Raw genomic sequence first — 17,458 nt, forward strand, 5'->3', positions numbered from 1 at the left:
GGTACACGGGACCTCTCTATCTTATATTTTATACTTTTTAGCTCACTTAGCACTTTAGCAGTTTAGCAGTACTTATATTGTCGATTTACTGTGGCTTTATTAATTGGAGAAAGGAATATTATTATCCGTAATAATAATTGACAGCTGTTGACAATAATAGTTTTCAGCTGAGTTTTTCTAAGAAGCAGAAGTATTCAAATCATAATATTGTATTATCATCGTGATTATAAATTGTTAACCATAAACCGCTTTTATTTTCAGAATTATGGTTACTGACTTACTGTTACTAATTAACCATTGATCATTGATCTATTAAGTAGTATATAAACATTCTAAGTTCCTTATTGTAACCAAATTGAATATTATTATCATAATGTGATCACTGAAAGAAGCAAAACAGAATCTCAGATTTAATTTGTAATTATTAATATTAAAGAAAACAATTTGAAATTAAAATATCGTTTTTAATAGGAAAGGTAATTTTATTTTTATTAACCTCATAATTTTTAATAGTTTTTTAAATTCTAGAAAAATTGTAAAAAACCAATTTTTGCTCAGTTGATACTTCTCCCATTACAGGACACGTATAAAAACATTTTAGTTATCTATTAATTATTTATTAAAATTATTGAAATTGAAGTATAAATGTGATGAAAAATGTATTTTCATAGTTTTATGCAACTGCTAGACTTAAGGGGTTTCAATTAGTGAATTAAAGATTCTTATAACTTGAGATAACTTTAAAAAGTTATTAATAAGTGATTAGTGATTAATTTATTCCCAATTAAAAAAAATTAAAATCACTTTTTTCACTTTTAATAAAAAATAATCAGTATCAGTTCTGTACATACTCCATAATATATGTAGGTATACTGGTATAAATTATTTTGTATGATGTATAATTAATTTTAATGGTTTTGTGGTAGTTGGTTGAAAAATCCCTGTTATACCTACTCTATATGGTTTCCTTGTACGTATACGGTATACCAGATACCTATATTTATGGCACTGATGATACTACAGAAAAAAAATATTATTACATAGTATTAATATATAGTAATATCTAACCACTAACATGCAGCAACCAATACTGCAATCATAATTATTTTGAGATATAAATGTACAAATATTATGTATGGCTGGTTTAATAAAGACATATTGGTACAAAAAAATTTTGTTTTTCATTTATTCGTTTATTATTCGTATTACGTGTATACCTACATATTTTATTGATTGAAATGTCAAATGGCTTATTTAATATATACCCAAGTACCCAACAAAAAAGAAACTGAAAATCTATTGTTCTATCCTCTACGAATTACGATACAATAAGTTTAGAGTGTATAGTATACCAATGATGGCATGATGTCTAGAGAGATCACTATAATATATGTAAAATGTAATGAATGTATTGAACTAGAATTCAAGTCGTCTTTTTTTTAACCAGAGTAAGAGTAGAACCTATTCTTAGAAATTTATTATACTATTTGTACTTAATTAATACAATAAATAATAATGGGTATATTTACTATATGTCTATATATATGTATACAATATTATATTATTGTTATTAACTTTTCAGTCTATATCTACTTATTTAAAATCTTGTATTACATTTTAAAAAATTATACAAAAAAAAAAGTTTTTTTGAATTTTTAACTATACAAAATACGTCAAAATTTTAACTTAAAATGCATATAAAAATTGTATAGGCTATAATATATAATATATAATTATTATTTTTATACAACTATAAGAATAGGTTTTGTGGGACTTCTATGAAATTTTCATTGATTTTGAACCAACAAATAGTTTTTATCGACATTTCTAGAAAGAAAAAAAAAATTTTTAATTTTATTGTACAATGAATTACCTAAATATGATAGGTAATATACTAATATAAATAATATTCGGTGAAAATTTCATTTATCTATATTCCATATCGTTATTTTTTAAAAAAGCACAATAAAATATCAAAAATTGTTTGAAGAGAAATAATTATTTTATGGTAAATTATATTTTATGTCGTAAAAATATTTTGAACTTGAAATTTTCATAAACATATTATATGGCTTTCTGGTTGAATTTTTTCTTCTATAGATTGAAAAACTAATAGAGAACTTACTAAATTTTTGAATCTTATAAATAATATTTTTACTTATGAATTTCTAACTACAAAATAATTAGTGCATTTTTGAGTTTTAATGAATTTTGTCAAAATTTTAACTTTAAACACTTATAAAAAAGTATTGTGACTTTAATTTTTGGATATTTTTTCATTGAGAAATTAATAACAGGCTTAATTTAAATCTTCGTATTTTATTTTATGAAGAATAAGAACTAATTGATTTTTCAGCCATAATAATACAAAGCTTTAAATAAAAGTTTGTTAGAATACATAGGTACTTCACCGCGGAAATAAGGTTAGATAGTAGGTTTACTATATTAAACATTTATTGTATTCCAATGATAAAATTATATAGTTAATATTAATTATTATGTATTTATTTTGTTTTTCATTTTTTATTTTAGTTAGGTAGTTTAATATTTTCAATTTTCAATTTTCAATAGATATAATATAGGTATATATAGTGTATACATAAAATAATCATTTCGGCCATCAGATTCTTATAGTTTTAATAGAAAAAAAGAAACAAAAAATAATTTGAAAAATTGTCAACAAGTATAATCAGTTGGCATTCAAAATTCTGACTAACTAAAAATAAAACTAAAAAATATGTTGTCCCATTTTTTTTTTCTTTGGAATGAAGATAGTGTAATTTTAATAACTTATTAACGGTGCAATCAGATTATAATAATATGGCTCCATTTATATTACATTTATGTATAGGACGAGTAGTAGTCGTATTTCATTTTTTCCATACCGCTAAAATTAAGTTTACGACTTAATATCATCATGAGTACTAGTTTTGTCAAATAATTTTTTTCGTAAGGCGCACAAAGTAAAAATAATGGCATTATGTGTACGTTTTGTGGTCTACAATACACGCGAAACTATACAAGGGAGCTTGGAGCTTTATTAGTTATTTATCGGAGGCATTTAGATTAAAATGTTTGGATTTTGTATATATTTGAAGACTTGGCTGAACCTATTAGAGTTGTATATCATTAGAGTCCATAACCATAATATTAATGTAATCACATTGGTTTGAGCCGTTTGAGGTTTCAATAAGTTTATATATAGTATTTTATGGTTGAAACTGATATATTTTGATGTTATAAGAGGAAACAGGATGAGTCATTGCCCATTGGTAACCAAAAGAGTCGTTTATTCAAAGTAATTCACTAATTCTGTTGATATGAATATTATGGTGAGCCTAGAGTAATAAAATAATTAATTTTAATATCAATACAAATATAAAATATACTATACTATACAGAATTTTAATCTTTTATTATGAAACTTAATGGTAAAAATATTATCTGTAATTTATGTTTGTGTGATATCAACATGTCGGGTTTTTACGAAAATGTAATATTTAAATAAGTATTTTATTGAAAGTGTCACTACGCTGAGTGACTTCTTTCCCCAAAATATATAACTCATGTTTTATTTTTTTCTTAACGTATATACTATATATATACTTATTAATTATTATTATGTCTTGATATAGAATATAGCTAGATGTAAAAAGTATAGGACACATATATAATGGATGTGTTAAATTTGAATGCAATTATGGCAGGTATATTATTGTACACGAAAAATGATTCTGAACGGAGATGATTGTCAGTATAAGATATATATTATATATTTATATTATTACATATATATTTAAATTGTAATATATCGTTATTTTGTAAAAAATTAAATTTCATATACTCAAAAATGTTTTCAATATTAACGCTGGAGTTTTCTTTATAGTTATAGGAAAACTTATGGAAAACCTTGTATTGGGTTTTTTAACTTTAGGTATAAATCACAAACATTTTATGAATTTTCAACTTCAAAATTCCTTTTCACGATTTTGACACATTTCGTAAACAATTGAACTTTAAATGCTTAAAAACAAAAAATGTGAGTAACGATTTTTGATTTTTTTTACTACGATAAGTACAACTTTTAATAAACCTTGTATTAAATTTAAAATTTTTTTGGAAAGCTAAATTTTTTTATCGACATTTCAAGAAAAAAAATTAGAAAAATCAAAAATAATAAAAATATTTTGAAAATTTAATCGTAAATAGATAACGCTATTTTCAGTTACAAAATGTATAATTATATTTTTGAAGGTTTGACGTATAAGTTAGTCAAAATATTGTCTAAAAAAAATTTTAGTTTCCGTTCAAATTTACATTTCACTTTCTATTTTAGATTCTGAGCAGAACACAAAATGATGAATATCAGAATATGTGCTGTTTTTTGTATGTTTAGACAGTACTAAGTTGTTGTCGTATAGGTGCTTCAAAAAATCAAAAATTAATTTAAATTTTCCAATAAACATCATATTCTAGACCAGTTTCTTAACCTTTTTGTATTAGTGACCCAAAAATGTACTGCGCATTGCTCAACTGTATGGACTATCAACCGAATCAACCGATACAGCATTGACATTGATTAGCACATTTGCCGATGACTAACATTTATTATCTTCTCCATGCAGTTGCAACTGCAGCGATAGTAGAAATTCAATTTCAATGTTGAGGGTGTTTAGTGAGTTAGGAAATTGTTGTTTAATTATACAAAAATAATGTAACATGCATTATAATTAATTCATATTGTAATTTAAAAACGAAAAACTAGATACTTAACATTTTCACAAAATGTTTATATTATCATTTTTTATTTGTGGTATAGTTTTCAAAATATTTGAGTTATTTATAAATTATAGGTATGATAAATTTTCAATTTTTTTAGTCCTTTTCTATAACTGCCAATAAAACATTATTCGTTGACTCTCGTTGAGTCAAAATTGTTGAAAATTTAAAACAAGTATTTACAAAAGTTATTCTTATAATTGTATAAAAATATTGAAATTATATAGGTACAATTTTTTTTATATAAATTTAAGTTAGAATTTTGACGAAATTCTTCAAAATCCCAAAAATCGTAAACCATTTTGTAGTTATAGATATCAGAATCGTTTATCGTTTACCATGATATGTGATATCATTGAATTCAAATTTAATACACTCATAACACTATAACAGTAATCCATTAGACACCTAATGTAGACAGCAGAGCGTCATCAACTTGCCAACTTTTTCATTATTCGATTATTATGGAAAGTACTAGATTTTTATTTTCTACCTCCCCCCTCCCCAAACAAACATACTAACTAGATTCAACTTACTATCAGAAACCATCCCCTAATAAGTGGAAAATCGAAGAATTTTACTGTCTCAAAATGTGATGACAGACAAAACAGAAATATAGGTACATCATTGTAAAATCAATACATTAATTGGTCATCGCTCATCGTTCCGTTCAGAATCTAAAACTTTTTTTTTATGTATGAATGTTTGTTTCGTAACCTAGTAGGTATTTAAAAAAAAGCTCAATACTGATTATCAGCGGACCCGCATGCTGTAGTCATAGATTGGCTGTAGCATAGAGTAATACTCTATGGGCTGTAGAAGCTAATATTATCAATTATTTAGTTCCTCACGCATCAGAAGTCGATATTATGTTTAGTGCTGCATCGTAATATTCATATAAACATATATATATATATAGTTATAATAATATAATTTAAATAAACACAAGACTATACGTCTATTCTAAATATATATACATAATTATATATTTCATGTTGTCTGTGGTTGAGTCGGCTGTTAAATTTTGTACCATTGGTCGAGCGACAAAGTGTCGGATTCAAGGCCCGTCATGGAAGATAAAAACAACTGTGCGACGTTGATCCTTTTCAGAAAATTTACATTATACAGGACGTAGGTTCTTGTAAAAATTAAAAATGAATAACGATAAATCATAAATTTATTATATATTTAATTTGTAGCGCTAAGAGACTGAAAGGTTTGTTAAAAAACATAAATTTACAAAATCGTGGGAAAAACTACGAGTACATGACGTCGCGTACATCTAACTATAAGCGTTATCAAATTTCTTATCAACCGATAGTTTTCATTCATCCGGAGCTCGTATGAAACATCTAAGACGTACAGCACGTTATCGAGTTCCGTCTGCCGTGAAGTGACTACTGAGCACTGACTAGAAAAATAAATAGTAATATTAGTAATTCGGTCTATCGCTTTACCGTAGTACTGTCAGTCGTCACTGTCGCTTTCCGTTGCTTCCTTCGCTCGTCCGTGCGACAGTCGTCCAAACTATCCGTTCGGTTTGGTGTTTATTTAATTTAATTTTGAATTTTAATACAAAAATAATAGTTAGAACATTGTTGTTTTAGGAAGGAATGTTTTAATTGTTTGTCTCATTATTATTTTGTTTTATAATCTGCTCCTGTTTGATTATTTTATATTTTATAAATATTCTATATATTACAATATAGTAATATACATTATAAATATAGCTCTACAAACGTTATTAAGCGCTTAATGAAGTAATGGCCGTTTGCAGTTCAGTAGTGAAGACTGTTGTACCCGATTATAGTAATGGTGACTGTGTTAAATTGTGCAGTGAACACTATTGGCCACCCAAAGATGAAAACAATCAAGTTTATAGACATTTACCTCCAACCACAGATACTGTGCTGACAAAACCGTTTCCAATTAGAGGTAAATTATTTTTACATATATTTTTGACTTATAATAGCTTGTATCTGTTATGTAGGATTGCACTCAAGTTGATAATTAGGTACTAAGGTATCTAGTTAGAATTAACTCATGTTATGATTAATAGTTTGTTTTAAGAATTTAATACATTTTTTGAATTTTAACAAAGCCAGGTAAGTAATTATTATAATATTGTGTTTAAGTATGATACAAGATATGATAGAAAAATTTCTGTTTTAAATTTTTTTCTATTGATTTATTGTAAGGAGTTACTTTAATTGTAGTGATCAAAAACACATAAAACAATTACAACATAACATTATATTTAAAGTTTAATTTCAATGTACTTATATTATATCTGTATACCTAGGTAGTTGGGTATTGACAATTTTTTTCTAATTCTTTTAGTTTTAGTTATTTAATTTTTATGAATTTGTAAAAGTGAAATAAATTTAAAATAACAATTTGGTTTGATAAGTACTTACCAGGGCATTTACTTAAAAATCAGTGTATTACATTCTTCTTGTTACCACAATGGACAGTCATTATAAATAATATTGTTTTTACTTTAATGTAGGTACATAATCTATATAATTATATCTTTCTTAGTATTTCTTATTAGGTAGGTACATAAAACTTAATTTAATATAGGTAATCAATAAGTAATCCAAAATAATGAATACATTTTTAAAAATTTATTATCTATTTTTCATATTCTGATGTGATGTTTAACTTTTCGAAGTTTCTTTCATTGAATTTGTTGTACCTATTACAACATGATAGTTATTTAACCCATAACTTATAATTTCCTTTATTTACTTAATTTTGTTTTAAGTTTAATTATTACAATATGAAATAAAAGAAATAAAGTGTTGTGGTTTTTATGTTTTAATATTTAATTGATAAAAGTATTACACACATGGTATACATGGTTCACCAACATAAAAACAATTTAGGTAATATTAAGTTTGTTAATACTGTTGCAAATATCAAGTGACGACTGAAATTGATTTCTAACTGTTATAATTATTATGTATTATAAGAAAAGGTTAGATTAAGAAAATTACTGAAAAAAATTATGAACCAAAATAGAACAAGATAAATGTAAAGTTTGATGCTCTAAATAATCCATTTTTTAGTTAAGGGTTTAAATATTTATATTTGAATAATTCCATTTCAATAGAGATGCGTTACTATCCATTTTTAAATACTAATAAAAGTAATTTATTGTAAAATTTGTCATTTAATAATATATCTATAAATGATCCTAATGAAAATGGTAACAAGTCTACATAAATGTTCTAGCCTTCTGGCTTCTAGGGTACAAACTGTAACAACAATAAGAAAACAAGTTATAACCGTTGTTGATGTGATTGATTATTACAATCTATGCTTGAATAATAAATAAATAATGCCTACTTATATGTATTTAATATTTATAAATTAATTATAATTTCTTTTTTAATTATGGTTATTAGTTTTTATAAATATTGAATATGGTGTCAGATATTATTGACAATTAGATTGGATATCTACAGAATAATAATTTATTAATAATAGTCTATCAAAGTTTAAGTTATTATTGTATTTACCAAGAAATGTTATAGTTATATTTATGTACATTATATTAATTATTAACCTGTATTTCTGAAGTCTAAACCAATAATAAATAGTATATTTTTTTATTTTAATAAAATCATTGTAAAAATGAATATTGATAATCAAAAAAGAAGAAATATTATTCTATGTGGGCCATACTATAACTATACTTTTACTTTATAAAATAACTTAAGAGGACGCCATACCCGCATGTGTTGTCTCTGTCTTACTAATGTACATCATAACACATTTTCATTCAGCAGAATACATTTTATGACATTAGCTTTAATATTAGAGTAAATTTACCTATTATCAAATTTAAAGGTAAGAATATTATCTAGACAATGACATATGCTTTTAATGATATTATTATTTTAAAGTGAGTTACACCTATGTAAAATATAACAACTTTAAAATGTTCATAACTCACTTTAAACAGATAATATCAATACAATTTTATGTCAATGTTTAGATAATATTCTTACCTTTAAATTTGATAATAGGTAAATTTACTCTAATATTAAAGCTAACGTCACAAAATGTATTCTGCTAAACAAAAATTTGTTATGATGTGCGATAGTAAAACAGAGACAACACATGCAGGTATGGCGTCCTACCTATATATATAAAATATGTGACTATATAAATAATTAGGTAAGAAATTGAATAATATTATTTGGTATTTTAAATTACAATTGTATTTGTCAGGTTAAAAATTATTATGAAATAAAAGTAACTACTTACTAAAACTTAGTTAAGATTAACCTAACTTTAACTTTTTAATTCATTTACTCTTAGTTTTGATTTATAATACCTATAAATAGTATTTAAATTTTCCAACATATAATTTAATTTTAGTTGATTTTTATTAAATTATAGCACCTACTCATGTTAGGTAATACTTATTAGTTATCACTTATATAACTATATATTTAATATAAGTTTCATACAATTTTGTTTTTATGTTGATACAAATGATACAATTATAAATTTATATTGTATAGTTCTACTTTTGGTATAGCCTCCTATTAAAAGAAATTATTGCTAATGCTAAATAATTTTAAAAATTTATCTTGGGCATTATTTTTATTCTAAATTTCAAAGAAATGATCCAATTTATACTTTATTAAAATACATGAATTGATATCAAATTGAACGGAAGATCTTAAACAATTTTTTGTTTTCATTTTATATTTTTATTATGGTGTTAAACTATTAGTTTATTTTAAATATAAATCTTGATCAATAAAAAGTTATTGAAATTATATTATTTCAACTGAATTATTTTAGATTAAGATACCTTATAATATAATAATTAATTTTGTCATTTGGTGTGTGTTAATTATATGCTTTCAGTATATTATATTAAGTGTGGTTTTATTTTTTTTAATCCTAATCATTTTTATGGCAGCGGTTCTCAAACTGGGCACTAGGGGCACCACGAGCACTCTCTAAGGGCACCGTGGTCTACAGTTCATAATAAATAATTTATCATTATCAATAAGTATTCTTTTGTTCTGTCTTTCATGGAACTCACAGCAGGGCATCGTGTCTGAATTTGGTCTAAGAAAGGCACCATGGAAAAAAAAGTTTGGGAACCGCTGTTTTAAAGTATTTAAAATGCATTTTAATTACTAATATGAGATACCTTACTATTATTGTAATTAAATTTATTTAAGTAATTAAAAATTATAAGTGTCGATTGTAAATATTATATTTATATGTCTGTGATTATAATTGGTCTACTTAATACATAAAGCATGGTTATTTTCTCAGTTATATATTTTTCTTCTGCGTCTACTGAGTATTAATATTTTAAAATTAAATTGGTAATAGAATAGATTCACTATTATGTAGGTACTATATGCAAATATGTTTGTTAATTATTATGTAAATCTTAAAAGATGAATAAATTAAGATTTAAATTATAATATTCATCTATATAATTTGCACATTATAGTATAGAATACTATATTTTATGTTCCTGTACCATAGCAGTCGATATTACAGATCAAACACTTTTGTTCTTATTTAAACAAATTTAGTTATTTCAATGAATAAATTAATAATGGTTAAAATGTATATTGTATTGTGTTTTTATGTAATATTTTACACTTCAACCAATGTGGTTTATTTTTAAAATAGGTGTACTTATTTTTGTTACCTAGTACTATTTCTTTATGTTTATTAATTTAAAAAAAAAAACTAAAAAGTCAATATTGCATTCATATTACCTTACATTTTACCAATCAAATGAAATGCATTCGTAATTATTTATTATAATGAAAGTCTATTAAAAATCCAAAACCTTGAAATCTATTTAAAAAATTTTTTTTAAATGAATTACCTAATTATAAAATAAATACTTATTCAATTTTATAGTGAGTTTTTTAATATTTATTAGCAGACATAGAAAATTATTACATTTTTATTGAAATACACTATTTTTGATCTAAAAAATATCTAAATGGACATTTTGTAATAATAATTATTATAGTTATATTTTATGAGTTGAACTAATATTTTAAGAAATATCCTATGAATTAAAAAGATACTTAGGTAATTGTATAGTTGAGTTTTTCATACATAATATTTTCATTTTTTATTAATCTATATTAATGATCATGAGCACTCAAAAGTTTGTTTATATTTTTTATTCTGATATTTGAACACCCAAACCCAGAATGTGCAAAGCTAGCCATCAATATTATTTTGATTGCAGATATAAAAAGTTAGTAAAATTACATAAATTAGGTTATTTTTTATAATTAATTAATGTTTATTAAAAGGATATCACACATTCATTGTGAGGTACTTATTGTCTTGTCAGCACATTTGAAAAAATCTAAAAAATTAATAATTATATTTATATAAGTAAAATTATTTAAGAAACAATTGTAGAGTTTTAATAACCATCGGTAAGAAAACTATAATATATCTACTATAAATCAAACAATAAAAACAAGTAATTCAATACAAGTACCCATTATTATTATTTATTTACTAATATTTAAAAATAAAATGTTTTCTAATTGAATTATCATTATTCTCAGAATACATAAAATTATCTTTTATGTCTGTAAACATTCAGCTTTCTACAATTACCACTGTAGTATTGTAGTGTGTCTATAGATTATTGCGAAATCATTTTTTCCAATAAGCTAACCTCAAAGTTAACCTATGTTACGTGTTTGTCAGATAGATAAAATAGGCGGATGTGTAGTGTGCTCGTTAGTATATACAAGTGTTACAGAAAAGTAAAAATAATTTAATAAAACAAAATTATGGTTTATTTTAAATTAAATATGTAAACCTATAAGTTAATTATTGAAGGCTTGGTTTTTTTATTCAATTTTCAAGCATATTAAAAAATATTTATGATTATATTTTTAAACAAAATATTAGGTAAGATAAAAAACACTACCCTAGTAGGTACCCTTTTTACCTTTAAGGAAATAAATTAAATATAAATGATAATATGTGTACTTACATTTGATACATTAATTGGTGTATCTATTATGAATTTTTGAAAGAAAAAAAATTGTATTTTAGGTGTAGGAGATTTTTTTTTTTGTTGAAGTCCTTGTTTTGAAAATAACACTATAATATCATATATTTATGCAAATATATATACATATTACTTATATGTATAAAATTAAATGTACAATTTTAGTATTTAGTAATATATAATTTATAATTAGAGCACGAAAATTTGACCTGAATTTACATTAAAAAAAAAGTGATTCTCATTTGAAAATAATACGTTTGTATCACCACAAGGACACTTTAAATGATATAAAAATCTAAATAATTGAAAATTTGGTAAAATTTAAATACATTTATTACAAAAGAAAAAATGTAAGTAAGCTGCTTAGTGAATTATTGTGTATATAATTAAATAATTGTAATAGTATAAAAAAAGAAAAGACTATATAATACTGTAGCACCGCCTAAAAATAATATTCTGCTATGATATTAGATTACTGGACATCTGGACATTTTTTACTCTTAACACTTTAAAAGAGTCAAAGTACTAATTACATTAAATTTGCTTTTAGAAAACATCCTTAATATTAAAGAGTTTTATCTAAGACAAGAAATAAATGAAAATTACAAATAAATATTAATATACTAAAAAGTATTGGGGTGTTGTATATACTACATTTTAAGCGTTAAAATAAGAGTTTAGGTTAGAGGAATAGGAATTTACTATTATACTACTTCACACATCTTACTATTCTCATCTCTTATCTTTTTAGATTACATAGATTTAAAATACATCGGCACATTTAATCATGATACATTCTAGTTGTTCAATGTTATTGTATTTACAACTTGATTATATTATTTTTATTTTTAATTTAATTACGCAGTTTTTATCAAGGTCATATAACATATACTACTAAATATTAAATACTAATATAAATAAAATATAAAATTGTACCTAGCTAGGTATATAATTGTATCATATTAATAATTATTTGTGTATAATATTTATAAAATGTAGTTTGTGTTGAATATGAATTAATATTATTTATTAATTAATAAACGAGTCAAATACAATTTAAATATCTGTGTGATTAAGGTTTACACGGATGTATTTTTTTTTTTCTTGAGTCGTAGGCTAAAAGAAAGATTATAGTTTAATACAAATGACGCAATTAAATAACTCATCGTGGATGACGTTTATGTCTGTATTATGTATTTGTGTGCATATACACGTGATTGTATTGGCATTTTTGAACTTGTATAATTGTTTGTGAACTTAATTCAAATAACGCTTTAAATATTTGTGAATGAATGCTATTTAAGTATAGTTAAATTTATCTCAAAATTAATTTATGAAAAATATCTTGATGAATATTTCCATATTTTTAAATATTATATAGATTTCGTATGACCAAGTTAGAGCAACACAACAGATTGTATATAATAAAACTCAATGTGTAATTAATATTAATTAGTAAATAAACAAAATAAAATAACATAAAATAAAATAAACATTATAAAAATTGAATGAGGGTAATATTAAAAGAATAAATACTAGCGTGAAGATGCTCAGAAGAACCGATTTTTGTCGGACCACGACGGCACGACATGTTCTTTTGTTGCCTAGCTGGATTGAGTATAGTTAGAAGTTAGAACCACGTTTGAAAATATATCGAATGCTATAGTCTATACCTTATAGGTTTGTAATCTGTCACAGATAGACTGTCTATTTCGTTCGAATTAATTCACAAAGTGAATACAACAACTATGCTGATTTTCCAGTTGAGCTATACAAAAACCGTGATATACCTACGTAGTGCTATATATTTTATGTTGGTTCATTTTTTTCTTGGGTGAAGTCGGAATATACTGCTAGTTTAATAAACTGCATAGGTACGCCATACATAGAAATTATGCATATTTCTATCTGTTTTATATTATACAATTTACATGGGTAACTATTATTAAATATAATATACTTTTCAGGTTAGATAAATAAGTAAATAAGTAAATATAGATTACCTTTAACTAAGTATTTATATAGGTACGTCTCTCCTATTTTTGATTGATGTTAGGTATTATTTACTTATTGAAATGTAGGAAATATCCCAATTTAAATATAATATATTATTATAATATTCAATATTTGTATCATTAAACATATATTTACTGTTTGGTGAAAAATATACAACGTGAACGTTTAGCAAGTATATTTTACATACTAAGTATAACTACAATATATAATATGCGTAACTAAGCTGTAGATATTAATTTTGTTTTAAATAAAATAATCGTAATTGTTTCCAATAATATGTAATTTTAAGTTAAGCTTTTTATTTTTTTGTCACTTGAAAGTAAAAAAACAGTGGAAATCTCTTTGCAATGGTCGTATAGTATATTTTTTGAACGAATCTCGTTATTGAGTAGGTCACTAATGAATATTCATTAAATTTGAATTCAATAATAAATTATAATAAATCATTGTATACAAAAACGATTACAAGTAACTGGTGTGTAGTGTATTGGTCTCTATTCCTAAGGATATTTTGTTACCTTAAAAAGTTAGAATTAAATCTTCTGTAAAATTTTAAGTAACTCATGGAGTGTTCTCCCTCAATCTTAACATACTTACTTAATTAAACTTTATACCGAGGCCATGGTTTTATTTTTTCTCGTTTGTTAATTTATAATACTTTTTGGTTTTAAGTTTCTTATTTGTTATTTCAGAGCTTTTATTGTATTATACTTATTATTTCTATATATGTTATTTGTTAAAATTCCGTCTAGCACTTGCATTCAATAAAGTAAAATAAATACTATTACTAATACAGAAAACATCGCTTTAGATATTGTATATAATTAAGTATTGTAGTATTCTATATAAAATATTATTCTTATTAATTTATAAGTCAATACTAACGAATTCGTATTATACCGTAAAATAGTGTGAATATCATAACAAAATAATGTAAAATTATACAAGATATTAATATGATATAAATATTATAAAATTAGTTTAAATATTTTGAAAATTTCATAACGTTCTATAGAAAATAATAATAATTAATAATATTATAGGTAATAGCTAAAAATGACCCTATGATTAAATTTTTGAATTACAACAAAATAACTAAAATCGTTTTATTTAGATTTTTTTAACATAAATTGATTAACAAATGTCCATGAAAAAAATTGTGCCAATATATATACATTTCATAATTTTTAATTAATGTAAGAACAACTATATTAAACATTAAATTTTGTAATAATTGTTGAGCTTTTTATTATTAATTTTATTAACGTATTACCAATATAAATCGAAAAATGTCATCAAATATATAAATATTATAAAAAGAGCCAAAATATTTTGAAAATTGTTTCAGTGTAGTAGAAGTACATAATATATTTTATCTCAAAATATATTTATACATTTTAAGTATTTGTAAAATGTTGTCCAAAACTAGTATTTTATATATCGAAACTAGATTAAATCTGCTACCAGAACCAATTCTATAAATTGAAAATAGATAATTTTTTTCTGCTCCTGACGTCAGATACATACATAAAAACATTGTAAAATCAATACATTTATTGCTCCTTTCAGAATCTAAAATTATAATTATTATGAACTATTATATTTTGTTCAGAAAAGATCGACTTGTCTTATTCTTCTAGTACACCTCATTATAATATCAATTATCAATAGCAGCCTAAAATGAATGTTATTTAGCCTTTGGTGGCGTGTCAGTACCTACCTACTTATTTTTATTATTTACTTCTATTTCTATAGTTCGCATGTTTTGTACTACTGTAGTACTGTCTCACAATATCCACTAATTAAATTAATTAGTAGATATTGTAAAACAATTGTGTTCATTTTAAGATTTTAAAATGACTAAAAAAATGGACTTGCATTATATTCATAATTACACAATATGCCCGTAAACACTAAAAATAAGTTAGGTGTACCTATGTTTGCTTAATTTATTTAATGTGATTATTTAACCATATTAATTAGTATATACTAATATAATTTACACATTTTTATAAATACATTATAAAACACATTATCTGATATAGTAATTTATTCATAGTATATACAGGGTTTTTACTATTATTTCGTCATATTGCATTGGTTTTTTTTATAATAAGCAAGTTAGCGCATACACAGCATATGAAGTCTTTGCTTAATGTCTCATATTAAGTCATAATGCTTATTGTTTAATTATGACTACTTTATAAAGAGCGATTCTTTTATCGAATAATACTCATTATTTCTATAAAACTATTAATGTTTTTGAAAATATATTTTTTTACATGATTTCCAGTTGAAATAAAATTGTTTTAAAAGAAATATATTTTTAAATATTTTTCATCGTTAATCGTTATAATTTTTTTAAGTTTTTTTGACAACATATATTCTAAAGCAGAATACTTTTCGGAGTATTTCAATACATACAAATTGAAATTCGGACCAGTAGTTAATGAGATAACTTTATAAGTATTAATTATAAATTTTAGATGATTGGAGTGGAGAGATATTTTTTACATATTTTTTAGTTGAAAAAATTTTTTTGTGTAATTTATAGTGTGACTGAGTAGTTAATGGTTGCTTTCTGGATGTAATTTTATTATGCTTATTTCGTAAATGCAAAGAAAAATGATAATCAAAGAATTATAGTCAAGTATAAACGTAAAGTGCATTCATACACAATAATATTATATTAAGTGGCGTATTTAGGGGGGGCTGTCCAGGGGTACTGGACCCCCCCAGAATCTCTCTAAAAAAAAAACTAAAAATTCTTACATATTTGCAAACCCCGATTTATGTAGGCACGCGCGGACGATGCAATTTTTCCCGTGAACAAAATATTTTTATAAAATATAGCTTAAAATTAGCCAACGGACGCGGTCGAACGCTCAAAAATCCGCCGCCGCGCGTAACTAAACTTGTCCTTGTATTGTATGTATTACCACTTTAAAAAATACCCGTATTAGATATATACATCAATAATTGTAAAAAAAAAGACGTTTTGTACTTTAAAATATATTAAAACAACTATTTTTTATTCTTATAATCTATTAAAAACTATTTCTTTATATCAGTACCTATCTATATTATGTCGGATTTATTAGACCCCCCAGAAAAAAATTGAAAATACGCCACTGATTATATTATTATGATATGAAGAGGAGTGGTATATATAATACTTATTATTCGTATTCGTGTACACCTATAAATAGGTAATATAAAAAAAAATATATAAATAATAGTAATTACTAATTAATAATTGTAAATTAAATAAATATAATCGGCCATGCGCGCGCAACTGTACAAGCCGTTTCGGCACAGTGCGGCAGTGGTGGATTCTGCGATATTGGACCGGTTTGATAGTGGTGAAGTTTCCGTACGCATATGTTTCATTCTGTGAACATCGCATTCTCTGTCAACTATGCATAATAACAGCGACTGCGGGCCGCAGTTCGAACCGCTCGCCTCCAGATACCTGAATAAAAAGACTAGGACCGTGTCTATAATCCATGTTAAGGGTGAGTATTATGCGGCGCGCTCCGTTACCTATCAAATTGTGTATTGTCTAGGAATAGCAGATGTCAACCGTACATCGTCATTGAGTAGGAGGATAATTGTTAATGAATT

At 24.2% G+C, this 17,458-nt stretch overlaps 1 protein-coding gene across 5 annotated transcripts in view; it reads left to right on the top strand.

The window, feature by feature from the left end:
* The first annotated feature begins 6,132 nt into the window (after positions 1-6,132).
* The window catches only part of LOC132932338 (6-phosphofructo-2-kinase/fructose-2,6-bisphosphatase), a 33,020-nt gene continuing 21,694 nt past the window's right edge, over positions 6,133-17,458 (top strand). For 3 of the 5 annotated variants that reach the window (XM_060998658.1, XM_060998661.1, XM_060998662.1), the window contains exon 1: positions 6,135-6,714. In XM_060998658.1, the coding sequence (XP_060854641.1) occupies positions 6,543-6,714 (172 nt within the window). In that variant the 5' untranslated portion in view covers positions 6,135-6,542. Of the gene's footprint in view, positions 6,715-17,237; positions 17,350-17,458 lie in introns of those variants that run through there. The other 2 variants (XM_060998657.1, XM_060998659.1) reach the window with 2 other exon arrangements.

Source organism: Rhopalosiphum padi, chromosome 1, assembly GCF_020882245.1.
Source record: "Rhopalosiphum padi isolate XX-2018 chromosome 1, ASM2088224v1, whole genome shotgun sequence".
NCBI classification, from domain to species: domain Eukaryota; kingdom Metazoa; phylum Arthropoda; class Insecta; order Hemiptera; family Aphididae; genus Rhopalosiphum; species Rhopalosiphum padi.